Source organism: Protopterus annectens, chromosome 9.part0 (genome assembly GCF_019279795.1).
Source record: "Protopterus annectens isolate FY-2018-M chromosome 9.part0, PAN1.0, whole genome shotgun sequence".
Classification (NCBI taxonomy): domain Eukaryota; kingdom Metazoa; phylum Chordata; order Ceratodontiformes; family Protopteridae; genus Protopterus; species Protopterus annectens.
Genome location: NC_056743.1, coordinates 827,686,952 through 827,714,391, shown reverse-complemented (window position 1 = coordinate 827,714,391; position 27,440 = coordinate 827,686,952). Strand labels below are relative to the sequence as shown.

At 37.8% G+C, this 27,440-nt stretch overlaps 1 protein-coding gene across 1 annotated transcript in view; it reads right to left on the bottom strand.

Annotated features, from left to right (window-relative positions):
- Window positions 1–206: 206 nt before the first annotated feature.
- PNPLA6 (patatin like phospholipase domain containing 6) overlaps window positions 207–27,440 on the bottom strand; it is a 1,368,928-nt gene continuing 1,341,694 nt past the window's right edge. Inside the window, exons 33-36 of the mRNA XM_044083495.1 lie at window positions 20,702–20,821; window positions 18,568–18,649; window positions 12,865–13,004; window positions 207–1,745 (exon numbers count right to left, since the gene is read on the bottom strand). Coding sequence (XP_043939430.1) covers window positions 1,689–1,745; window positions 12,865–13,004; window positions 18,568–18,649; window positions 20,702–20,821 — 399 coding nt within the window. The 3' untranslated portion in view covers window positions 207–1,688. The remainder of the gene's footprint in view (window positions 1,746–12,864; window positions 13,005–18,567; window positions 18,650–20,701; window positions 20,822–27,440) is intronic.

Genomic DNA, 27,440 nt, shown 5'->3' with positions numbered 1-27,440 from the left:
TAATGTATAATGTTTGCAACCAAGATTGTGTCGCTATGGTTTATTTTCATTTATATAAATAGGAGATTGCCTACGTCATACATGATAATTTAACAAATATGTCTCTTATTTAAAAAAAATGAAGCAATTAAGACTCACATGTAGCTCTTACAAGTTGAAATAAATATAAAAAGCCAACAAATAACTTCAAACTCAAGATATGGGGGTTAGTTTGAATTAATTTATTAGCAGTTTATGAAATAAATTAAAGACCTTGGCAAGTTTGGAAACAAAATAAAACTATTCAAAGGCACTGAAAAGAACCAAGCATAATCTATTATGATAATATACATCCTTCACGGTATATGCTCTTAAATTACCTTTTTTTCCCTTTTTTTACTATTTATACATATGTGCTTAATTTTACAATATTAACAATTGAAAAACAATAAATCTGTTATTTTTTAACATTCACAATGGTTTTGTTAAGTCCACTTCATGTCTAATATGGAACCCTGAGGACTGTTCTCTCCAGTTAAATTAAAAAATAAACAGTTTGCATATATAAAGGCGGGTATTTAGAGGAACTACTGTTACACTATCCACATTAAAGATGCTATTTTTTGTTTCCTTGACTAACAAACATATTTCTATTTGTTTTTTCAGTGTACATTGTATCTACTTTATCATCAGAACTTCCCATCAGATACAAGTTTCTGGTTTACTTGCACAGTTTTCTAGTGTTACATATTATTTATCCAATATCTTATTTTTTGCAAACAATACAACAGCAAGAACTCTGATCTTCTTAAGAAGAAAATAATAAAAAACAAATCTTCCAAATCATCCTTAAAAAATGCATTGTCCTAGTGGCATAGCCACTATAGGACAAAGCAGGGAATGCAAAATGAATACATAACCTGTACAAAAGGTATGTTCTTAAAACATTATTACATCCAGACTACTGAAAATTAATCTTTGGTGCAAAAGTCACTGATACTGTCTCTGTGACATCAAACATGTTCTACAGAACTGGGGCAAGGAATGCACAGACACATCTCGGATCCAACATATTTCTGTCAGTGGACAATATCAGACACAGCTTTTTTTGTTCAAAAATAACGTCTTGTACCAAGAAATCAGTTATCTGAAATACCCCATAAAACAAGATTTTTTGATCCACTATGTTTGACCATGACTCTCGTAATATACTGACCACTGCAATTAAGTCATTTAAAAGTAAGTAAGAAACATGCTATATGGCACCTCCTGCCAGTGCTGTGGGAGAAGGATGAAACTATTCTTTGTAGGCAGCACCTCAATTTAGTGAGCAAGTTAGCAGCAAGAGCAAATGCACAGACCCTTCATTCCCACTTAGAGCTTACCAAATACCAACATGTGTAAAGAAAATCCAGCCAGTTTCATATAATTTAATGTGGCTGACGAAATTGCTGAGTTAACCCAGGCCACTTAGCCTGGTTACGTGGTTATGAGATACTTAAGAAGAAAAAAAGACGACGGATGTAATCAAGTTCCCAAAAACCGCAGATGAGCAAACAGCTGAATGTGATGTAAAAAGCACACCTGGCTGCTTCCGATCTTTGTGCTGTGTGAAGTAGCATGTGCTTCTCCAAAGTCTGCTTCACTATTACAGTTACACTTCTCCCTTTCAGCAAATGTAAGTTTAAAGTGTAAAGGAGACAGCAGGATCATAATGGAGACTCTGTTGGCCTTTTTCTGCGGCTACGGATACATTTCTCTTCATCCTGTACAAAAAGCAAGAATGTGCTGCAATATTAGTTTCTTTTCTGTTCATTGAAATCAGTATTCAGACAATAACAGATACTTCAAAGGAAGTCTTCTAACATGTTAAAAATGTAGTAGTGAGGCTTAGTCGCTTGTCCACATACAGCAACTTCTACATTCTAGCCACTTATATTACAGAAACTTCCTTCCTACACACGTCACTATTTGCATGTTCATTAACCACACAGGACAGTCTTGTACACCCTCTCTTATTCCTAGCCTAAGAACAAAAAGGAATACAAGAGATTTTTCCATGGCATTTGCTTTTTCATGGAATACACATGTAGGGAACACCACAAAGGAATAACCACTGAGGTCCACCACGTAGCAATGACTTCGTCTAAGATATATATATATATATATATATATATATATATATATATATATATATATATATATATATATATATATATATATATATATATATATCTCTGTTCCATCTGACAGTCTGTAGTCTTATCACATACGTACCTTTTGGCCCATTTATGCCCTTTTCAGATACTCTTTATCTATAGCAGCTACTGAATGAGAAATACATAATTAACTGTACTATGTAAGCCTTTGATAAATCATGGAACCATGAAGCAACCACTTTGCCTTCATTCAGGGCCTTTCTAATGTGATTTATTAGAGGCAGCAAAGCAGTATCTGTTCTACTCTGACTGACTGTAATATTCTACACACAGCTCAGCATTGCTATGAAGTAAACAACTCAAAGCGTGTTTAGATACACTCTTTTTTAAAATATCTTAGTTGAAAGTAATGCTACTTATCTGAAACTGGCAGACTATATTCGATAACAGCTTTCCATGAGGCTGACTGACATTTCCTTTGTTTTGCTACACAAAATTCAGCAAGACACCTATTAAAGAGAATGTTAACTGGGTATGCCTAGTCACCACTCGTAGTTTCAGCATTTTAGATAAAATGCTGTCACGTCTGTGCACAACAGGATTTAATATGACATAGTACGTTAAGAACATACATTTATTATAAATAAGAAGTTCAGCTTCAATGACAAATTTGTAAATACACTACAGAAATGGACTGATGCTACAGCAGGTAGGGTATGGATTATCATGACAGAAAAAGATCTATGTAATATTAATAGCGTTCTGAAAAGCAGTTTATAATGAAGTCCACTTGTATTATCTAAAAGCAGACTTTTTTCCCTTGACATCCATTAGGCAGATCTTAAACCCTCGACTAGAAATATTTTAGACAATTTGATGTTAACTTTTGAATAGTATGAAAACCTGGCATTCCAAGCAGGCACTGCATTTTTGTTTCTCTCTCTTGTAAATTTGATGTGTAGTTTGTTTTTATGTTAATACAATGTACTCTCCAAATCTGATCAAGAAAACACAAATCTTCATTCACAGCTAATGTGATTAAAGGTAGGGAGTTGTTCTTTTAAGTGTTCTCAGCAGGCTATGCTCTCTCTGATTTACACTGTGTACTAGTAAAACAGGGAACTCCTTTGTTGGCAGGGTTACAGCATCTTAACTGTTTCTCAGTTTGCAAGTTCTAGACAGGTGTAAATACTTAAAAGTCTGATAAATTTACAATTTCTGGCAACAGTTACAACCAGGTTGGGGCAAAATGGCCATCTTTCCAATAGTTGATGTTTATTAGGTAATAGTCCAGCTAGTGAGCTGTTGGCCCAGATGACATACCAGTGGAAGCATGAAGGTGCTTAGTATAAATGGCAGTGGAGTTTTTAACCAGATTGTTTAATGAAATCTTGGAAAGTCAGAGGATGCCTGAGGAGTGGAGAAAATGTGTTTTGGTACCTATCTTTAAGAATAAGGGTGATGTGCAGAGCTGTAGTAACTACAGAGGTATAAAACTGATCAGTCACAGCTTGAAGTTATGGGAAAGAGTAGTGGAAGCTAGGTTAAGAAGGGAGGTGATTAGTGATCAGCAGTATAGTTTCATGTTGAGAAAGAGCACTACAGATGCAACATTTGCTCTGAGAGTGTTGATGCAGAAATATAGAGATGGTCAGAAGGAGTTGCATTGTGTCTTTGTGGACTTACAGAAAGCATATGCCAGGATGCCTAGACAGGAGTTGTGGTATTGCATGAGAAAGTCAGGAGTGGCAGAGAAGTATGTAAGAGCGGTACAGGATATATACGAGGGTAGTGTGACAGTGGTGAGGTCTGCAGTGGGTGTGACGGATGCGTTTTAGGTGGAGGTGGGATTACATCAAGGATCAGCTCTGAGCCATTTCTTATTTGCAGTGGTGATGGACAGGTTGACAGATGAGATCAGACAGGAGGCCCTGTGGACTATGACATAGTGATCTGTAGTGAGAGTAGGGACCAGGTTGAGGAGACCCTGGAGAGGTGGAGATATGTTCTAGAGAGGAGAGGAATGAAGGTCAGCAGGACTAAGACAGAATATATATGTGTGAATGAGAGGGAGGATAGAGGAATGGTGAGTATGCAAGGAGTAGAGCTAGCAAAGGTGGATGAGTTTAAGTACTTGGGATCAACAGTTCAGAGTAATGGTGAGTGTGGAAGAGAGGTGAAGAAGAGAGTACAGGTAGGGTGGAATGGGTGGAGAAGAGTGTCAAGTGTGATTTGTGACAGATGGGTACCAGTAAGAGTGAAAGGTAAGGTCTACAAGAGGGTAGTGAGACCAGCTATGTTATATGGGTTGAAGATGGTGGCATTGACAAAAAGTCGAGAGTCAGAGCTGGATGTGGCAGAGTTAAAGATGTTAAGATTTTCACTGGGTGTGACAAAGATGGATAGGATTAGGAATCAGTATATTAGAGGGTCTTCTCAGGTTGGGCAAAGCCAGACAGAAGAGATTGTGTTGGTTTGGACATGCGCTGAGGAGGGATGATGGGTATATTGGGAAAAGGATGCTAAGGATGGAGCTGCCAGGTAAGAGGAAGAGAGGAAGGCCTAAGATTAGGTTTATGGATGTGGTGAGAGAGGACATGCAGGTGGTTGGTGTGACAGAGCAAGATGCAGAGGACAGGAAGAAATGGAAACAGATGATCCGCTGTGGCGACCCCTAACAGGAATAGCCGAAAGAGAAGAAGAAGAGGTCCAGCTATTGAAATATTACTAATTACTACAGTTAAATCCAGCTTATTACTGAGTCTTATCTTGCTGTTTTACTAAGTCTCACAGCAACATTTATGAGCTGTGCAAAAAAAAAATTATACCTTGCCAGATAAATGTATTTTGAGTTTGCCTCACCAGTTATTACAGTTCCAAGTTAGTTGTCACTAGTGTTTTGTAGCATTCCTTCAAGGATAGTGTTGGCATATTTTAGTAATATATGATGATCTAGGAGTTATATGTACTTGGGTGCATTCTTTTGGCATACTATCAAAAGCATTTCTTATTCACTACTAGGTTGTGGCAGTTGTTTGGAATCAAGACTACAGTTTAGTGGCAGCAACAGCTGTTGCACCTAAGTGATATCTGCCATTTATGTAGACTGCAGAACAGAGATACAATTTCAAAATTTAGTATTACTGCTCTTACAGATGGTTAAGTTGAACAGGAGGGCTGACATATTCTTTTCATTCAACTGTTTGGTTTTGGTACACATACTCTTACTCTTTACATGTATGGTAAACTCTCAGTTAACTGGCACCCATGGAGATTGGTAGCCACTGGATAACTGTAGTTTCTTGTTGCTTGAGAGTTACTATTAAAAATAGGCCTGACTAATACTGGACCCTATACTATTTGTTTGGTGTGACTTGTTCTTAGGTTGGGGAGAGAGGGAATTTATTCCTATCTTCCTTTTTAAAACTCTAAAAACATAAGGTATGTTTCTGTTGGGGAGGAAACAAAGTGCAACACATGAATATTGTACAGTATTTCTTTGATGTTTTTTTCTGGTTGTTTGAGTTCCGGTTAACTGAGGGTTTACTGTACCAGTTTAATATCATGTTGTTTGTCAGAAATTGTTTCCACATTGCACAGGGCCAGGATTACCTTTACCAAATTTCATCATGTTATTGGGAGCAGTAAATGCTTGCTAGCTCTAATATGTTCTCAATGAAGTTTTTTTTTTTTTTTTTTAATCATTGAATGCAGGTGGTAATTCAGTTAAATATAATTTAATGCAGTATATCTCATCCTCTTTCCCCAGACTACTAAATGTTTTAAAGGGATGAAATGCTGCATTTACTTTAAAATCTTAAGACTACTAAGGCTATGTATTAAAAATGGTGGAAAAAGTTACTACCTGTACTGTGCTTTGATTGACAAGTTACTCTTCTAGTACAGGAGCTTGTCATAAATATAGAAGTATGAGAAGTGCCATTAACAGTCAGTTGCATTGCTAGTAAGGACTAGTATGGCATTGTCGGTGGCTTGAGTATTCAAATGATGCACAGGAAATAATATCTTCTGCATGTGCAGAAGCTCCTGCAGATAAAGTCATGTATTAGCCTGCTGTAAAAATAAAAAAGTGAGCACCACAGGTAGTATGGACAATGCAGTATTAGATTTTGGGCAGACTGAGACAGAGCATCTGAAATTATTGAATTTGCATGTGTTGATCCTTGGTTATGCTAATTAAGCAAATCAGGGTAGATATAATAGCAAACTGCATATAGACTACTAATGTACACAAACATCACAATTCACTAACATGTACAACACAGGGACAGGCTCTTGGGATGTATACAAACAGCAATCACACAGTCCAACTTTTATTGTGTTTGGAATTGGCACAGGTGGGATGCAAGTGGCTGAATGGAGCCAGAGCCATGGTGGAATGACAACAGCAGAATAATGTTTGGGTCTTTCGGCTTTTCCCGGTTAGGGGTCGCCACAGTGGAACTCTGGTCCGCTAATGATTGGTAGTGGATTTTTACGTACCGGGTTACCAGCCCTGACGCATAACCTTCAACGAAGGCATGCCCCATTCACGTATGCCTCCACACAGAAGACGCTCTAGCTGAGAATCGAACGGAACAACGTCTTGCTAGAGGCTACAACGCTACTGCAGCACCACCACCGCAGTACAACAGCAGAATAATATTAACCAGAAAAAAAAAAAAAACAGACAAGATGCTGTTATAATTAGAAGCTGACAAAAGTCTGATGGGGCTTCTGTGCAGGTGATTATTTAGAATCAGAAAGCGTTTTCACAATGTCTATTCCTCTGTTGGATGGGGACTTCTGGCAGAGATCTTTATTTAGAATCAGAAATGCACAGTATCCTTCCAGGGACTGGGAATGGGACTTCTGGGGGAAGGATGACTACTCAGAACACAGTGTGTTCCACATTGTCCCTTTCAGTTCTGGTCAAGGGACTGTGACTTCTGAAAGAGGCGGTTATTTAAAATAAGAATGCAGTTTCCCAATATTTCTGTACTTGCTGGGGTGAGACCTCAGGGAGGAATGGTTATTTAGAATGAGGATGATTTCATAATGACCCTTCCTGTTCTGGTCAGGGGTTGGGAATCTCTGGAAGGGATTGTTATTTAGAATAACTTTTTTTCACCATGTCCATTCCTTTACTGGTCAAAGATGTGGAATTCTGGAATAGCTGTTTATTCAGAATCAGAATGCATCTGAAGAGTACCTTTTACTGTATTAATTAGGGATGTGACCTCTGAGAGGAACTATTATTCAGAATTGTGTTTTCATAGTGACCTTTCCTGTACTGGTCAAGACACAAGAACTTGATTATTTAGAATCAAAATGTGTTTTCACAGATGCTCTTCACATACTGGTCAGCAATGGGGAATTCTGGGAAAGACAGCTAGTTATAATATAAAAATGCATTGTGATTCTATATCTTTCCCAGAACTCCCCACATCTGACAGTATGGGAAGAGAATCTGTGTAAACACATTTTTTTCTACATAACCATCTTTCCATTCCTAAAGGGACATTGTGAAAACACATTCTGGTTCTAAATAACCATTCCTCTCATAAGTCACCCTTCACTGACCAGCACTTAAGATTCTGACTTTTGGGAGCGATGGTTATTTAGAATCAGAATGTGTTTTCACAGATTTGCTTCCCATACTGGTCAGCTATGGGGAATTTGGGGAAAAACAGTAAGTTAGAATCCAAATGCGTTTTCATATTATAACTTTAAATGTTGGTCATAATTAACTGTACTATGTAAGCCTTTGATAAATCATGGAACCATGAAGCAACCACTTTGCCTTCATTCAGGGCCTTTCTAATGTGATTTATTAGAGGCAGCAAAGCAGTATCTGTTCTACTCTGACTGACTGTAATATTCTACACACAGCTCAGCATTGCTATGAAGTAAACAACTTTAAATGTTGGTCAGTGGAGGATGACTTTTGGGAGGGATGGTTATTTAGAATCAGAATGTGTTTTCACAGTATCCCTTATATATAGTATTCACAGTATCCCTTACATATAGTATGTATAAGGCGGCTATTTCTCAGAATATTCTATTTTCTCTGAGGTATGGTGATCTTGAAGTTGACATATATAAGCTTAGGGGTGTATGGGGGTTGTGGTAATTTAGAATAAGAATGTGTTTTCAAAGTGCCCCTTCCTATGTAATGGTAACACAATGGAGACATCCGGAAACAATGATTCTTGTTTTAACAGATCACAATCATGCCTTAATAATATTCATGGGAAACTCCATTCTGTGAGCTCTTACTGCTGGATCCACCTGAACTGAACTGGACCCAGGATCATCCTCTGCTGTACTTACCTAGTCACTTTCCTTATTCGTAACAGTGCCTCCTCACCACCATCATCTTTTCCTACCTTTTAACCATGCAGCAATCCAGTTTGTTAGTCATGATGCAGCTTCCTTGGGCATGAATCAAATGCCTTGTTGAAGTCCAGGCAGAATATATCCACAAGTACTCCCCAGCAGCCCAGTCATAAAACTGAATAAGGTTTGTCTGACAGATCATTCTAGCCAATAGCTCATGCTGATTGTTATCCTGCAGACTGATGCAATCTATGGAGGCAATCAGCCTTTCCTTCAGAGCTCTCCCAGTAGCTTTCTTGTCACAGCTTTATGCTAAGGCATGGAGTTCTCTGGATTCTTACTACTCCCACCTTCCCCTTTTACAATGACACTACAGTTTATACCTTCCAATCCTTGGGCACTTCTGCAGTGGCTAGTTATATGCCAAAAACCTTGGAGGGAAAACCTGCTAGCAAACTGACCGGATTCTTGAGGGCCACAGGAGATAATTGTGCTTTATTCTCCCTTAAAGAGGCCAGTTCACCCTCAGACATCCTGCTTCTCCATCCTGGTATCTGGCCACTCCTCTCTACTTTGTCCTGCCTCCCTCCCAGCATGGTATTCCCACATGCTTTCTTTTATAAAGACTGAAGTGACATTTTTATTCAGTATCTTTCCTTTATACTAGACAGCTGTGATTTCCTTCCCATCTTTGCTCAGCCTGACTATGTCTCTCTCTCTCTCTGTTCCTTCTTTCGTCTCATACATAAACCTTTGTTCATTCTGCTCAGCCTAGCCACATCTGCTCCTCCCTTTCTTCTTTCTGTTATAAACAAAGGCATTATGTTACTCCTCTTTAACTATTTCGCTGACTCCCTTAAAGCTTGTGTTTTTCTCTTCCCTGCTCTTGCCGCCCTTAATGCTCTTCTATTGTGCCTTTTCCACCTTCCCACCCCTTGCCTCTAACCCTTTATATTCCCTGTCTTTTACCATAACTGTTAACCTCATTTTTTTCAGTAGCCATTTTACCTTTCCATTTTGCATCTTCTTCAAACCCTTATCAAAAGCCTTGAGTACTATATCACAATGTCCAAAACTTATTTACTCCTTCAATTTGCACCAGTCCCCAATCTTCTGCCGGAGTTCAATATAATCTACTTCTGTATAGTTGTACACAATCTTTATTCTTGTGTTCTTCCCCGTCCCATGACACACTCATCCACTGGCTATCTCCTACCCTGTAACCTATTTAGTCTTTGACTGGTTCAGAAAAAATCCCGTCTGTCTGTAAAGAAGCTTTTGTCTTTTTTCTCTCAAAAAATTAGCTCCTCCTGTACACCCTTCAGAACTTATTTTATTTATTTTGTATTTGTTTACCAGGAAAGTCCCCTTTTCAGCAGAGGCCTAAAAAGCACCATGCAATTACAATGGTTCACAAAAAATAAAACAAAGAACATTACAGAGTTTATACAGAGTACATAAACAGCACAGCTGTCACATTCTTTCCAAGGTTTGGCAACCATTATTGTAATTATTATTATTATTCATAAGTTCATAGGTGTGTACTAGGCTAATGGCCCTGGAGTAAGCCTAGCCATAGAATTACCCTGGCATCATGCCACCCAACCTTAGTTCCCAGTGCCTCTGTCGATTAGAGCCACTGGAGTTATCCTCAGGATGAATTTTCTATTTCTCATCCACTCATCAAGCTTATTATACCTTGGTCTCCTATCTCTGCTACAGCTAAAGTGATAGAAAAAGCTATTTATTATTATCCTGACAAAGTTCCTACATAGCTCCATTCAAGGTAGAAGCACATGGACTGTCTTCATCTCCCTTATGACTACTATACTTACCTTCATGACAACACCTGCTTAGCAGAGTATTACTTGATGAGCTAACTAAAGTTCTTGACCTAGTCAGTTATAATTTCCTGGCAGTCTCACTAACCTCCACCCATATTGCTTTTTAAGCTATCCAAAGTTTCGCATCTTAACTTCTGAAAGATCATTTGGAATCAAGCTTGGGTCTTCTCTTTCTTTTTTTTTTTTTTTTTTTTTTGGGGGGGGGGGGTCCAAAGGATCAATCAAATGGCTCCTCTTCCTGCATCCAATTGAGCCATTTGTTCCTCCATTGCGGTGAGAGTCCACCAACATATTTATTCCCGAGTGGAGGTGAGAGTCAGGTGTTAGGGAGTGGGCTGCAGACCAGCCTGATGATCCTGTAAACTGTTCTATCCTCCCATTCCCCTCTGCATCTTGCTTGCATCACCATAGTTGTGCACAGGAGATGCACGCGTATTACCCAATCTTCTGGATAAGCAGTTCACCTCTGTTCAGTGAGGGAATGCTAGACTCCTCCTTGCTGGTGACAAAGCTGTACTCCCCCAAGTACTATCAATGCAGCAAGCTGCCTTCTGCCCACAGACAGGTAAGCTGGCATAGACTGCTTACTTCACTCCACTCCTGCCCTGTCCCCCCAACTCCCATGCCACTAGATAAATATTGGTCATCTGGGGTGCCATCAGGGCTTTATCCCTCTGCACCATGGGGCAAGCCTCCCTTTCTTCTTCATCCACCAGCCTCTCCTTTCTTTTTCATCCACCGTATTCCAAGGCTCAGTCCCAAGTCTACCTCTTTCTACTTTACTCATAAAAACTCTCTCTTCTTAGTTTCAACTTACCAGCCTCGTTGGGAATACTACTGAACTAATTATTTTCAGATTTATTACTTCTCATCTTACAAACAAATTAAAATCGGATCCCAAAAACACCATCAAACACACCTCATTTGGCTTGGTAACAAGTAACAAATTTTCAGATGTTAGAAAGTAATGGAGTATTCTCTGGCAATGCAACCAGGTTAAAATCACTACTACCTACAGAAGTATTTCTGTTCTGTCTAGACAAATCATAATGTGGCTGTGCCTTTTCTTTTAAATATTTGGCCATCTTATTTGACCTTTATTTTCCCAGCATGCTCATTCATGGCTCCCTATTAAAATGTTGCCACTCGTAACAAACAATGAGTGCCAACACTTCAAAAAACAGAACTGCAGAGGACAGAATATCAAACATTGTTCTTCTCCTTTAAACTTTTTTTGCAGGGGTTAAGTCCCCCTGCACCCCAGTGTGGGGGCAAGATACCCATACACCCTAAGCTTATATATACTAACTCCAAGATCACCATACCTCAGAGAAAACAGAATATTTTGAGAAACAGCCATTTCATACTTACTATATATAAGTCTGCTTTTTCGGCCATTCAGGTTCCATATTATGGGACTTGCCAAAGTGGGTTCTGACATTTCAAATGGTTACCTACGCTCACATTTCCTTAAACAAACAAAAGTCTCTCTTCCACTGATGCAAACTCTCCAGATTCTTTTCTAAAGAAATAAGATTAGCTACAGATAAAGGTTATTCTATATGCTTAGTGAGATGTTTGCCTCTCTGTCTTACCTAACAACTTTAACTAAAATCTCCAGGACCTTTAGATCTTTACAATCAGCAAATTTATCTTCCTTCCGCCAATGAACATATTGTTATATTACCTTGCTATGGTTAAATGGTGCCGTATAATGAAAATATTGATCTTCTTCATGCACTTCTTTATAAAATTCTGAAATTTAACCTCTCAACACAGCTTTCCTCAAAGATGATCCTAAATATTTTAACCTACTCTCTTAGGTCACAGTCAGACGGGGTGCTTGTTCTTCACAAAGTAGCAAATTCGCTCACTTCATCTGACTGTATCTTCTGAGTGCCAGACCCTAAACTCTTAAATGTCCTTCCCTCAAACATCAGGCACAGTGAGTCTTATCACACAACTTAGATCTAGACTTGTCCTGTACCTGAAGGAAAGGGATGCTCACTGCCACACTTTCTGTCCTCCATTACCTAAATATAACTATAACTGAAACCTGCTTACCCAAACTGCACTTAACCTTGCAAATTACTTTGCCTTAAATACAGACCTGTCACCACTTATAATTCTGTTCTGTACTACTTTTCCTAATTTCCTTAGCAAATGACTTTAACCAGTTCTTTCTTACAAATTTATTGATTTTCACTGCATTTTACATTGTCTATTTCAATAAATAACTGCTTAGCAGTTTCTCTAACTCACTTTAATAAGTTTTCCGGATACCTTCTGCCAACAATCCTTAACTCTATTTACAAAAGTCAGATGGAACTCAACACCACTGGATGGATAAATTATATAGCAAATATTCCTATTAATCCTTCTAAGTATTCTATATCTCTATTTTTTTAATTCTGTATCCTTGTAAGTATTCTAGATCTCTATTTTTTTTTATTCTGTATTAGATGTAATTTTAGTTTCAATGTACTCGTGGTTACATTATCAGAAATCCCAGAAAGTTAAGAGGGTGAAGTATGAATACACACTGAAATGATGCCAACCGTTTCAAAGACCCCATTCTCATTCCATTCAACAGTAGAATGTTCTTCATTTTCCTGCATTTCATCTTCTTTTACGACATCTAGACCTTCCTCTTCATACTCAGTAAGGTAGTCTGATTCATCTGCTGAAAGAAAGAAAATATTGCTGTATGTAGTGTTTGAGTTAATAAATCAAACGGCTATATCAATCAAGTGAAATAAAGCAAAACACAGTAATTTAACTTGAGGAAAGAGGTTTCAAAACTACGCAGTAACAGATTTTAAGTTACTCAGCACTCTCACAGTAATGCATCACCAGTCACTTATCAAGAAGCAAACCAACCACCAAAAGAAAAATACAACAGCACTATATTTAACAACAAACTTCTTGAATGACAGAAAAAAGCAAGCTGAAGATACAAAATTAGTGCTTTAGTTGCAAACTTATTAAAAGAACTTCATCAGAACATAATTATCAGTCAATGAAAAGCTGAATATATAAACTGAACATCCAATCAATTTATAATACTGACAGTGATGTAATTTCCTACCTATTCCTTTTGAGAACACTCCTTATATTTAACTTTTCATTAAGGCCAGGAAATGTATCAGCATTAAGAAAAAGTGGACATCCAAATTCCTTCACTTCCAGCAAAGAATTTACATCACTGATAAAATTTGAGATTTGTTCTAAAACCACAAATTTAAATGCAACAAAAGTGGAACATGTGAGGATGTGCTTAGCCAAGGTGTTCTTTAAATCTTTTGTTTAGATAGCTAAGTAATGCTCCCTAAAGCGATCTACTAAACACCTGGTAGTTTTCCCTACATAATAAGCACAACACATACACCTAAATAAACCACATTGCTGGAAGTGCAATTATAAAAAAACATTCACTTTTAAAGACAAACCATGAAGTGCAATAAATATTTCTTTACAAATATTAATGTATTTGCAAAAATTACAATGCCCACATTTAAACATGCCTATTTTGCTGATAAACGGGGATAAATTCATATTGTTGTCAGTTTCACAAAACTATTTCAAGGTACGTGTTTTTTGAAACAAAACTGTCATGCTGAACCTAATGTATTATAGAGCCCCTGATTGCCTTGTATAATGCACCATTTTGATTATATTTTTAATACTATAACTATCCAATGAAATAGACAAGGGAAATCTCAAATTAATATCAGGTTGAAATACCTTCTTCTTAGTTGAAAAAAACATATTTTAATACAGGAGGATATTTAATGTACCTATTCTTAATAACTTACTGCATAAATTTATCTATCAAATAGAAAGGATAATGCATTTCTATAAACAATTGTTCAAGGTACATGCATTCATTATGAAAAGTGCTGTAATCACTGATTATTTTACTCAGCCTAATGTACTGTCTCTTAATGATGTGGGTGCTGGCTGAAGAAATCCAAATAGTTGTTTCTAAATGTTTTCTTCTTGGAAACTTTTTTAACTAAATAACTTGTTTTCCTTGTCTAATGCAAATTCTACGTCCAAAAATTGGGCGCTCAAGCCAATTACTGAAACAGTAAAATTCAAAAAGCCAACACCTGACTTCATCTCATCCAAAAATAAATGCAACTCTGCTCCATCCCTTGCCAAACAAAACATGTCATCAATAAAGGGCTTATATAATCTAACTTTGGCAAAACCTCTAAGATGAACCACATAATCCATCTCCCATGCAATGAGAACAAGACTGGTGTATGCAGGGGCCAACCTAGCCCCCATCATTATACCTCATTCTGATGATAAATAACATTATTAAAACTGAAAAAAATATTATCTAACACAATTTCTAGTAAATCACAGATGGTATTGATGCAGTTATTATCAGTAAATGTGCATTTACTTAAATAAATTCTAATTAACTCAATGCCTTCTAAGTGTGAGATGTTAGTATAAAGGGATTCTATTTCAAGAACCCTAAAACTTTGCTGTCATACTTTTGTACAACATGATTTGTTTATTTCTAGTTGAACTATTATCTTATTACTACATAATGCTGAATACACTTACAGACAGGTTTAACATCGCTGATAGCTGGTGAAACATGCTGCTAAACTGTAAAGGAATTCCTGCCATTAAGTTTGTTTCACTGGTGCATTAATTTAAGTTTATTGTTTTTTTAACAGGACTGTCCCATTATTCCTATGTCTGGCTTTAAAAGGAAACACAAGATGGTGTTTCTAAAGACTATTTAAAATTTAGCCAGGACAGACTGGAAAATCCTCTGCTCTATTTCCTTAAATGTCATGGGATCTTTAACAACCACCCAAGCTACTACCAACTCAAGAAAAAGAGACCTTGATTTAACATTTCATCTGAATGACAGCACATCAGGAGTGCAACTATTCTCTTATGCCACACTGCAGAGTTAGTGTTAGAAAAATGAACCCAACACCCGGTGGTGTGGGCACAGAACTCACAACCATCTGATATTCATGGTATTGATGGTAGTGAAGGCAGTGTGCTTATCAAGCCATTCATAGCAACTGACAGCAGCTAAAATGTTGGCTTGTTTTGCGTAAGAAAAAATGCTTCTACAGTATTTTGCTAATTAAAAAGATGCAATGAGATGTATTTCACGGAAGCATCTATTCAATGCCAGTTTAACTCTTACTTTTACTATCACTGCTAATTTCACTTAAACATGCTTTTAGCACAAATTTGTCAACTCAACCCAAGCTTTCATTCAAATATTTTTAGTACAAACACAACATTTTGCTACCTTTGATGCAGCCTTATATAATAGCAATATGTTACATTTTGTTATTGCAACTTTTAATAATGTGCAAGTTGAAAAGTGAGCTCATGTTTTATGGGCCTTTTTCTGCTTCCACTATGACTTGTTGAGTTACACTTTACTTTTTACATTTTACTTTTCTACTAAATCAGTGCATGATGGTATTGAACATTTACTCATGGATTGTGTAGGCAATGAATATTCATTAACTGTATGACCACATGTTGTGTTGTGGAAGGCAGTGTTTTCTACAAGTGCATCCAATGGGGTACTAAAAGTAAATTTGTCTGTTTACATTTCACTATTTTCTTATACTGGCCTTTCTTTCATGCCTGTGATAGCAGGGTCCAGACATATTGGGGCTCCTGTCATACTTACTCAGAGAGAGTGACAAAAAAAAAGTTTCTTTAACTGCATACAGTTTCCTCCACATTTTTTCCTCTCACTGCTTGATAATCATCAATCCCTCTCTATTTCTCGCTCATTTATTCATCACCAGAGCAAAGGTCAGCTGAAAGGGGATATCATTCAGGCAGTTTGGAATTTTGGTGATTTGAATCCCTAACCACACTGTATATGTCCTGTATGATACCAGGATTCATCATGCAATGGGTGTTTCCTGAGGGCATTTTACTCACTTCCGATGAAGATGTAACGCCTGAAGGCTGTCCCCCAAAGCCTGTGCTCTCGTGTAATCTCTAATCTCTAAATGGAATCCTATCTCAAAATGAGCACTTTGATGTGTGCCATACCCCAGCCACCCCCAAACAGAAGCACGGGTGGAAAGGCTGCATCACTACTCTTTTCCCCCAAACTTTAGCTCCAACAAGTGCTTGTGCTGCTACTTGACCTCAGGGTGCCTGAGTTTTAGTTGCAGCTTTATCCTTCTATGCCTGTCTTCCGCCATGTTTTGAAAAGCTCACTGCTGGTGCTTTGAAACAGCAGTTACTTTGATTTCAATGTGAAGAATACTAGAAGTAAGCTCCAGTTCTGATCCCTTTTATGAATCCATAGACACCCTACCACAGGAGTTCTGCAAAGGAACTTAAGGGATTCATACCTCTCAAAAGTCCAGATTTTTGCCTTATATTTTTGGTCTGTTCCTCATAAAACTTGTCATTTTCTGGCAAATCACTGGGATGATCTGTGGATTTAAGTCACTAACTAATGACATACATTTGAGTTTCAGATCCTTTAGAAAAATGCATGCTAAGACAAATCCTGTTATTCTAGCAACTTTTAAAGTTTATAACAGCAATATTTAAATCTGTTCATATTTTTGGGTCTTTGTACCCCCCATTATGTCAGGTTTTGTTTAGATTTTGTTTGCACTACGAGGCTGAAAAGTATGATGGGATTCCTGGACTCTAGAATATATCAAGTCTCATAGGGGTGGGGTGTCACTATCCAGTTTCTTAGAGGCTGAAAAGAAAGTATCTGTTAGAGCTCTGAAGACTAGAGGAATTTGGGAGGAATAGTCCATTTCTTTCCCTCACTCTCTGAGGCCAATGCAATGGCAAGAAACTAGAGCTGGGCACTCTATGTTTAAGCTTGTACGTCTTCTTGAATGGGACTGCTGCCCTGGGGACAAGGAACTGATAACAGGATTTCTGGTCTTCTGCACACTGCCCTAGATGTCTTTCCTTGCGAGAATAATGAATACACTATGTGCTCTATCAGTTATGACAAAAAGTGCTTTGACAATCAGCAACTAAGGCAGGATACCTGGTCCAAACTCCATTAGAGCCCCTTCATTACAGTAAGATGTGCTTTGATCTGAAGACATAATGACCTCTGCAGGGGCTTCAGCAGAGGCCTGAGATGGATGTTAGCTTTGAGATCCCTAAGGTGTGGATGTCCACCTGGCTTGGAGAAGGAAGTTTGCTGAGACCTTTATCTGAGACCAGACACTGTGCCTTCTGCAGCTGAATTCCCAGTAGTAATGAATTTCCAACAGTGACCTACACAAAGAACGTTGATCATGTTTATAATGATCCAGTGATAAAGCAGTAGGATTTTCAGCTACACAGCTCATCACCTAGTTTCAATTAGTGCATACTGTAGGTACTGAGGGGTCAGCTATGACAAGGGAGCACATCAAAGTAGCAGAAGGCTTGCTATTTCATGTAGAGATGGGAAGGCATGTATGGTCAAATGAGGTGCTGCAAAAGAGATCCCTTATGGAGGCCAGAAGAATAATCACTCGGGCCTCTAGGAAATAACAATAGCAGTAAGCACAAAAATCCTTGTGTGTGTGTTTGTACTTTAGGTAACACCATTGGGAATGCTCAATTCTATGGAAGAAAGTAAGCTACATATAACAAAACCCAAACTATGCAGTGAGATGGGGGCTGCCATTTTTCTCCCCTCTGACCTTTGCTAAAAGAGAAACAAAAGTTTCCTCTGTGAAGGGGAACATGACAAATAATTATGTCAGAGACAGTATCTGAAGCTAGAAAAAAAAATAAACAGGGTTGTGTTGGGGGAGGGGGGGGTACTGTTAAGGGCTGAAGATTAGCAGACATGGAAAAAGATATATAAAAAGCTTGCTGCCATTTCATTCATCAGTATTCCAAACCTGCTATATACAGTTCACTGCCAGTAAATGAGGGAAAGAGAAACTGCACATTCTTGCACGTAATAAGCAGAAAACAGAAAATAGTTGTAGAAAAACGCATACAACGTAGGGGGAAACTGGAAACAATAGTGAAAACAAAACATACATGCTCCATACAAAAGTCACCCCAAATGAAAAATTAACCAAGGAACCAAGAGCTGTAGGGCAACAGTGTTATAGTCGCTTCTGTATCAAGTTGTCCTCGTCATGTTACCCATCTGATATAACTACTAGCTCTTTTCCCTTGAATGCAAGTTTCAGTGCACATGAAATTTCATAAACAATCTAAGTGTTGAGTTTTCAAAGAATGCATTTACTCACCATCTGCAGAAAGATAGCTTTTAACTGGCTCAATACGAGCCACTATTTCAGCAAGATCTGTAAAACCTGCCGTAGCATACACCTAAAAGAAAAGGAGAACAAAGATTTGTAAGTCAAACATTAAACAAAAACTGAGACAAAGTACAATTAAAGAAACAAACCATTATCCACAAACATAAAATAAGTATTTTAACCTTTTAAATGTGACTTCATGTATGTGGGCCTTGTTGACTGATTAAGCAGTAAGGCACAGGGAAATACCTGCTCAAAATAAGGTAATGTTTACCACGGCTATACCACCTAAGCCATACATCTTAATAAAACTGGCAAGTGCAGTGGAAGGCAGCTCTTTTTTTCACTTAAGGAACTATACAGGATATGCCAACTTCTTCCTCTACTGCAAACTAAGCTAAGTTGTTAAACCCAGCTTTTTGAACCAAAAAAAAGGTTAATCCTCAATCTATAATGTAGCAATTATGGATTCTAAAAATCTTGACTCGTTTCTTAAATTCTACTTCTGTGCTGGAAATGGTATTAATTCTGTGCCTTACCTCCCATGACAAGAACTCAAGAAAATTAAAAATCATATTAAAATTTGACCCTGTAATACTAATATGGGAGAACTGAAAGACCAAAAAAATAAATAAATAAAGATATAATAAATATAAAATTAGTACTCCTGAAGGCAGCTCTGTAATTCTATAAGTATCCACTTAGTTGTGCACTGGAAAAGATTAAGACAGCTGGGGACGTGCAGGTGTCTACCTACTGTTTTACTCAGTTGTTTTTCTTTACTGCTCAAAAAGTACAACTACACTCCTGTGTGCTGCAATGAATAACTGTTGGTGAAGGCACTGAGCTGCATACAGAAAACTATATAAACAGTTTATGGTGCAGCTCAGTGCTTTCACCAATAATTACTCATAGCAGCACGCAGGAGTGCAATTGTGCTTTTTAAGTATTATAGAAAAACAACTGTAGGGGCTATAGCATAACCAGAATAATGCTATAAAGTGCTTTGGTGAAGCACTCTATTATAGTCATATAAACACTGTATTACACCATACCATGCTGCGCCTCAATGCTCTAAATTCTAATGTACTTCTAAAGAATACAAATATTGGAAAAGTGCAGAAAAGCAAGGTGTGCTGAGCTATACCAAATATCATGTTTACAAGCACTGGAATTTATAAAGTAACATACCACCTTCACAGTGCAGTTTTTTTTTCAGCATTTATATGAAAAATGATAAACTGAAGGGCTCAGATAATGGTCTGTTAAACTCTCTTAACATGAAACTTTTACTTGCTGTCAAATACAACCCTACAATGGCTCTATTCCTTTTTTTTTTGTAAATCTGGCAACATAAGAAAACTTGCAACACAACAGCTGTGAGGTTGCATTACAGTACAATTACAGAATGCAGGGATTACATTTCAGCAGCCTACTGCTTATTATTGTATACATGCATGGGCAGTGTGATGCAGCAACTTAACTAAAAACAGATTTAAACAAATGGCACTACAAGTAGAGCAAATACAATAGCAAACTGACTAGTGAAATACCTATATTATGTTCTTCCAGGATACAGTTCTCCAAGGAACAGAAGTTCAGCTCAGAAATGCCATTGTGAAAAGTTCTTAAGCCTGGAAAGAATTTCTGCTCAGAAGTTACATAGCACAGCATACTATATTTAGAACACTTCCTTGGAGTGGGATGCTTCACTTTTTAGGGATTTGCATGACATTCCATGCCTTCAAGGTACACTGCATGTTTCTAACACACTAACTTGTATTTTATTTATAATTATTACTTACATATTTGTGTTAATTAACCAGTTGTATCCAACATAAAGGATTGCAGTTTCAGTGGAGGGCTGAGGAGAAAGTATCCCTGTTACACATTCAATATTTAAATTAAGAAACACTGACACACATAAATAAAAAATAAAACATGGTTATAAAGGGAGCATATGCACACACAGTACAAGAAGAAAGATAATCAAGACTGACCTAATGCAAACAATATTCACCCATTCTAATAATGTTTAATCACTGAAAAAAAAAAGGAAATACAAATCACTACTTTTTTGTAAGAGGTAACCAGCAGGCTGCTGGATATATGCATGACTTACATCCATCTTTTTGGTACTGTCATAAAAGTCCGCAGATCTTCTGTCTTTTAGCATTTTATCAATTATATCTCCCCTGCTCCAGCTGCTGAATATTAGTTTTGCATGTTGATACCCAACATCCTGTGAAAGAAAAAACAGATTACAGGCATTTATATTTTAATTCTTACAGAAATCCACATAAGTAACGGGTACCCAACTGGTGCCTCCCCAACCACAGACGAAGGCCAAAAAGCAACCTCCAGTGAAACTGTAGCAAACAGCTATATTTTGTTACCGTATTTGGGTGTGCAAACGACTACACACATACACACAATTGCATGACTGCATTGTGCAAGTGTCTGCTTAAATGAATACCAGTACTGCACAAGTGCCCATCCAGCCAGCCACCAAACAACACTGTATTGTTTGTAGGGAACAATAAAAAGGTCTTCTACCATAATGACTGTACTCTTAGTAGCTTACAATGAGGGCAGAAGCCCCCTTTTGCCTCACCTTAGCTATGGTTTTGAGAAGCAATACTTCATATAACAAAAAAAATAAAAATAAACTTCTGTAATCATAACTACTGTTTACTTGTTGCAATTAACAGAAAATGTATAAAAACATTCTATTTTTTCCTATTCTAATTATTTGATCTTACCCTTTCACAAAAAAAAAAAAAAAAAAAAAAAAACAAGTAATGAGTATAGATTTCTTCTTTTTGGAAAGAAAGTACAGTTGCATAAGTTAACCTACCATAACAGAAGATATTAAAACTGATCACTCACTGATATACAGCTACATGGGATGTACCTTGCCAATGATATCGGACATTCTGACAATATATTGAAGCTTATGGGTGCCTGCCTTGCACATGGTACATCTTACTAGGTACAGAAGCATGCTGGTATATAAAAGACATACTGAAGTAAGTACACAGTGTAGCAAAAGATCATGTTGTCATGTCAGAAAAAGGAACCACAGTAACAGGGACCCCGCCACGCACAAGGAGAGGTAAAAAACTAAAAACAGCAAAGAAGGGAGGGTGTTAGTACTCTAATAGTGATATATTCAACCCTCTACTACTGTGGAAACTTAATTTACATAAGTGTAGTATAGTCATCATTAATTCACTGTTGCTGTAGCATTAGCCTATATGGCACAACTGTCAACGCTTAGGAAGTAAGGGTGGAGGAAATAGGGCCAGAATCTAGTAAACCCTGAAGAATAGAGCTAGCAAATCCTGTTTTGACTCTGGAAAAGGAATCCATTTTTAGTACTTAGTGAAAATGTGCACCGATCACCAAGTTGCTGCCCCTAGAATAGCTCTAGGGCCACCCCTTTCTAAAAGGCTCCATAAGTTGCCAGAGCTCTAGTTGAGTGGGCCTTGATATTCTGGGGGATGGGAGCTTTTTCTATGACAAGAAAAATATAACTGAACAGCCTGAGACAGATATCTAGTCAAAGGTTTGATTAGAAACTGTCCATCCTTTTTTTCATCTTGCCCTCAAAGGGAAAAAAAAAGTTGGTCAAATTTTCTGAAATCTTTTGTTTTGTCCTGCTAGTAACAGCAGTTGCCTGTGGACATCCAAGGTATTCAGAACTCCCCCTCCCCTCTGTTTTTAGATTCAAGGCATAACATAGGAAGTGAATAGATTGATTCAAAGTTAACTCAGAAATAACTTAAGTCATGCCGGTAGGGTTGGTTCTAAGACTCACCCTGTCTTTATGGGATATCGAAAAGGGCTGAGAAGATAAGGAATTGCAACTCAGATACTCATTTAGCCAAAGTCAGAGAAATAAGCAAATCTGTCTTCCAAGTAAGAAACTTCACAGAAGAACTAGCTGCAGGTACAAATGGAGACTAACTTCTCTAATACAAAGTTAACATCCTAGGAAGGAGTCATCTGCTCACCAGGTGGTCTAATATGTAAAAACCCTTTCATGATCAAACTTGGGACAAGGAAGAAAGGGGGGATCTAATGGCGGACAAGAAGAAATGTCCAAATGATACAATTCGATAGAAGTAATATGAAAAGATACTGGAGAACAAACAGTGCCTCCGCCTGTGTTGGATCTTGGTCTCTATTACATCATCAATGAGAAAATCTTATCCAGCTGGCTACACATGATTTCTTAGTAGCAAGTTTTCAATCCTTCTTTAATAACTGTTGCATGTCCTCTGAAAAGAGGTGCCTAAACAGAATCAAAAAACTATCATCCATACAGTCAGACGTAGGTTGAAAATGTTTGGGTAGATAAGAGATCCTTTGTCCTGTGTGAAGAGGTCCACTCCATGAGGAAGTTTTTCATAAATGTTCCTGGCCAGGTGCATGAAATGGGAGAACCAATATGGTATGGGACAAAAAGGAGTTCCTAGAAGAATAACTAGAGAGTCCTTCTTTATCTTTAGTAAGACTGTGGTTATCAGAATAAAGGAGGGAAGCACGTGAAAGAAAAGGCATCTGTTTTCCAGGCTTGTTTGCAAGGAATAGTGGCACAAAACAGTTATAATCGTCTGTTGTGAACGGAGGCAAACATATCTACTTAGGGAGCTTCTCACTGATGGAAAATCTCCTGGAAGACCCCTGGATATAACATCCACTCATGATAGTTTGGCCTGGATCTGGTCAGTGAGTCTGCTATTGTGTTCTGCTTTGCTGGAATGTAGGTTGCCTGTAGGGAGAGACTGTGTTGAGTTGCCAGCTCCCAGGTAATCATGGGTAGTCATATACAGAGGACAGAATTTCATTTTCTGTGTTTGTTCATGTACCACAACTGTGGGATTGTCTATTATGACAAACAAAGACCCCAGAGGCCACAGATGACTGAGTGTTTTGACTGCTTTTATTAGGAGTATTTAAGGTTTATGTGTTTTTTCTTAAATAAGTCTCCCACATGCCCTAAACTTTGATATTTGAGAAACTGTCCTTCGGGGAAAATCCAAGGCATATTGCTCTGACTGACTGAATAGGAAATTGGGGGAGGGGTTTCTGTTGGACTTGACTAGCCTAGCAGAGGAGTCCTCTTTCAATGAAATCCTGGACTTGATTATAGAAGGATAGAGGATGATGGCTCAGATTTGAGAAACCAGTGAATTTTCCTTATGTGAAGTGTGGCTAAAGGAATAGTGAGGATGGATAAAGTCATGTAACCTAGAATTCTGAGGAAATCCCTTGTAGTAGAAGTGATTGGATGAGCAAGACTTAGCACTTGCTGATGGTAAAAGGAAAGGAGTTTTAACCTGTAAAATGGATCAGGGAAGAATTTATATTTTTAAAGAGTGAAGAGTTTGTAATAGATGTAGTTTGTTGGTAATAAGATTCAGATTTTGGCTATGGAATGTGAGCAAAGGGAATATCTTGCAGTATTGTTAGCTTTGGTTATGTTCAGCAAAGATTTATTACTTGAGCGTAAGACACATTTGGTAGAATAAGGTAGTAGGAGATTTTGAAGGGCAGGGATTTTCTATAGATGATTTAATAGCTGATGAGTCATGGTAAGCTGGGTACGTATAAGGAGATGTGGAAGTTCAAACCAATTTAGTTGATTTAGTGCTAAGCAGTGGTGAGACCTATAGGAAGAGTCTGTGGCAAACTTAGCGATTTTTTGTAGCAGGTGTCTAAGCTTTCCTAAGTCTGACTTCTTTAGGTTTATGAGAATTGGTGAGGTATAAATGAGGCCAGAGATCAGATATGTTCTTGCAATGGTAGCTCTTGTGTTATGAAGTTAGATACTGTTTATTTCTATATAGAGCATCTATTTTAACTTTTTTTTAATGTCTTAGCTATATGGATGCCAAATTTTAAGGCACTGTCCATGATAACACCCAGAAGTTTTGTTTGAGATACAGGAAATATGTTTATATTGTTTTTAGATGAGACATAGAATGATGAAGGGGGATCTGAAGCTCTTGTGGGATGGAAAAGCATGAGTTTGGTCTTACTGGGGTATAGAATAAGTCGTGTATCAGATAGTCATGATTCTACTGCAATGAAAGTCTGTTGTGTTATTTGTTTTGTTGTAGTATCTGAATGGATGGAGCAGTGCATATTAGTGTGGAATCGTCAACATACTGGACAAGGGTGGCATAACACCCTTGCATAGGACAGCAGTATGAAGATTACTGGTGAATACTGTGAACAGAAGCTGACTTAGGATGTATCCCTGTGGAACTCCTACAGTGACAGGCAGAAGAGGAGATAGGTTTTGATGCCATTTTACAGCTTGCTGTTGCTCTGTTAAGTAGTCCTTGAACGATGCAAATGTGGAATGAGAAAGTTTAAGTTCAGATAGTACATTTTTGAGTTTGTTATAACAGATGGTTTCAAAAATGTTTGACAGATCAAGAAAGATAGAGGAGACTATATCACCATAATTTCTGTGCTGATTAATGGTGTTGGTAAACCGTATTAGGTCAGTAGTAGTACTGTGGCAGATACAAAATCCATTTTGGGTTTTGGATAAAAGGTTGTTGGTTAGGAGACGATCCATAATTTGTCAGTGGACGCATCCTTCCAGAATTTTGGACAGAGGTGATAAGATAGCTATTGGCCTATAGTTGTACAGTTCTGTTGAGTTGCCCCCTTTATGCAGTGGGATAATGTCAGATTTTCCAGATTCTTGGAATCTGGTGTTCAGAAATGGATCGATTTATCAATATAGATACTGGATAGGAGATGGCTTCAGCTGCGATTTTAAGGTATTCATTTGGTAAGTTATCAGCTGCTAGGGTTGTTGGCTTAAGTTTCATTACAAACTTTTTAATAGCGGCTGCTGGTACAAGTTGGAAGGAAAAGGTATTACTATTTGTACTAGATGTAGGAATATCTGTTGGAGTGGTGGGGCAGTTATTGTTTGAAAGAGCTAGTATGGCTCCAGTGAAATATCTATTAAATTACACAGCTATGGTACCTATAGTGTTAGTGGTTGAGGGGGATGGGGTGCAAGGGTTTCCCGGTTGTAGAATTTTCTTTACAGCCAACCAAAACTTTTGTGGGTTATTATGATATTTTGGATGTATTTGCAATGGTTAATTTTGTCTTGATTGACTTGTTTTTGGGGATTTATTTCTCAGTTCTTGGTATGCCTGTTTAGATGCTTGTGATTTGTTTTATTGTCATAGATCCCAGGCCTTATCTCTCATTTTTAACAATAGTATGGTTTCCTTGGTTAGCCATGGGGCAAAATTAGATTTTGTTTTAATGGTTCTAGGAGGAGATAGTGAGTTAGGAAAGTAGAGTTAAAATATTCTAAGGCAGTCTCAAGTGGGAGGTTTTTAAGTGGTATTCAGTTACAGCTTTTAATGGTGGCTATAAAGTTTTGAGGGTTAAAGTTTCTTTTACTTCTAATGAGATGGCACATTATCTGTTTAAAAGGATTTATACGATGCTTGAGTATACAAGTTGGAAAATGATCACTGAGGCTATCAGGGAGACAACCTGTATGTAAGGACAGAGATGGTCTACTTGTTAGTATCCCGTCTAGGATGGAGTGCCTACTTGATATTTGTCAGTTCAAGTACGAATTTGAATGATCTGAGTGAAACCATGGTTAATGTGATTTGTAGGGGTATGGGCGTTGCAAGTAAACTGATCTATATTGAAGTCTCCCATAATAATTGCTTCCTGGGGCACTGATTCTGAAGACCAGTGGAGAACGTGTTCTGAAGTGGAAAGGTTATTTCCTGGTGGTATGTACAGTCCAACTATATTTATGCATTTCATATTACGGATCTTCAGTTTGGTGAAAAGCATGACTACATTACTAAAGTCTGGTGTATTAAGCTGTATGGTGTCTAGTACTAGGTTATTTCTTAATAACATGGCTATTCCTCCCCCTCTTTTGCCTATTCTATCTACTCTATGAATGTTGTATCCAGGAGGTAGCATTTCATTGCTGCTCATCTGGGGTTTTAGCCAGATTTCAGTAATTATAGCAATGTCTGGTAAGTAGAGAGAGAGAGTGGCATGGAGACTGAATTTTATTAACAGCACTTCTGAGGTTTATATTTATTGACAGAAGGTCAGATGATTTCTGAGGAAGGTTTATTATGCTGTAGCACTGGTTGGTGGATTGGTGATGAAGCTGGACTAATTTAGTTTTAGGGCCAGGATTAGGGTGGATTTCTCCACTAAGAATTAGTTGAAATGCTATGTGTATTATGGTCTTTAGGAATTTATCTATAAACTTGTATTTCAGGGAGATGGGGGAAGAAGCTGACTGAGGAAGTACAGTATAGGTGATTTGATCAATATATGCAGTAGTACAGACTGAAGGTGATGCTTTAATGCTAAAGGGTTTTATCTGTGGTAGATAGGGGAGCAGCGTAGTATGGGAGGCTAATGTATCTTTTAGCTGTATATAATATGAAGTTAGATGTGACACTATTGATAGCATTATAAGTGCAGTAATATAGAATGGTACATTTCTGTAGCAAGTGTACCTTTTAGTATTGTGATTAGAGAAAATTAATTACAGTGTAGCAGTTGATGGGAGTGAAGACAATTATTAAGTTTAGTAATCCAATAATTGGGATGTAACATGTATCAGTTATATAGTGTTAGGAAGTCAGTGCAATAGGGTGTGGGGAATGGGCTAACTAGTGTAGTTAGAGTGTGAGTAGGTTTGGAGCCATTAACAGTGAATGTGATGCAGAATTTTTATTTATTTATATACATTTGTTGACCGGGAGTGTCCGACTGGACGTAGGTCCATTTTCAGCAGAGGCCCGGGGAGAAAAGCTCCACAGTTAAAATAT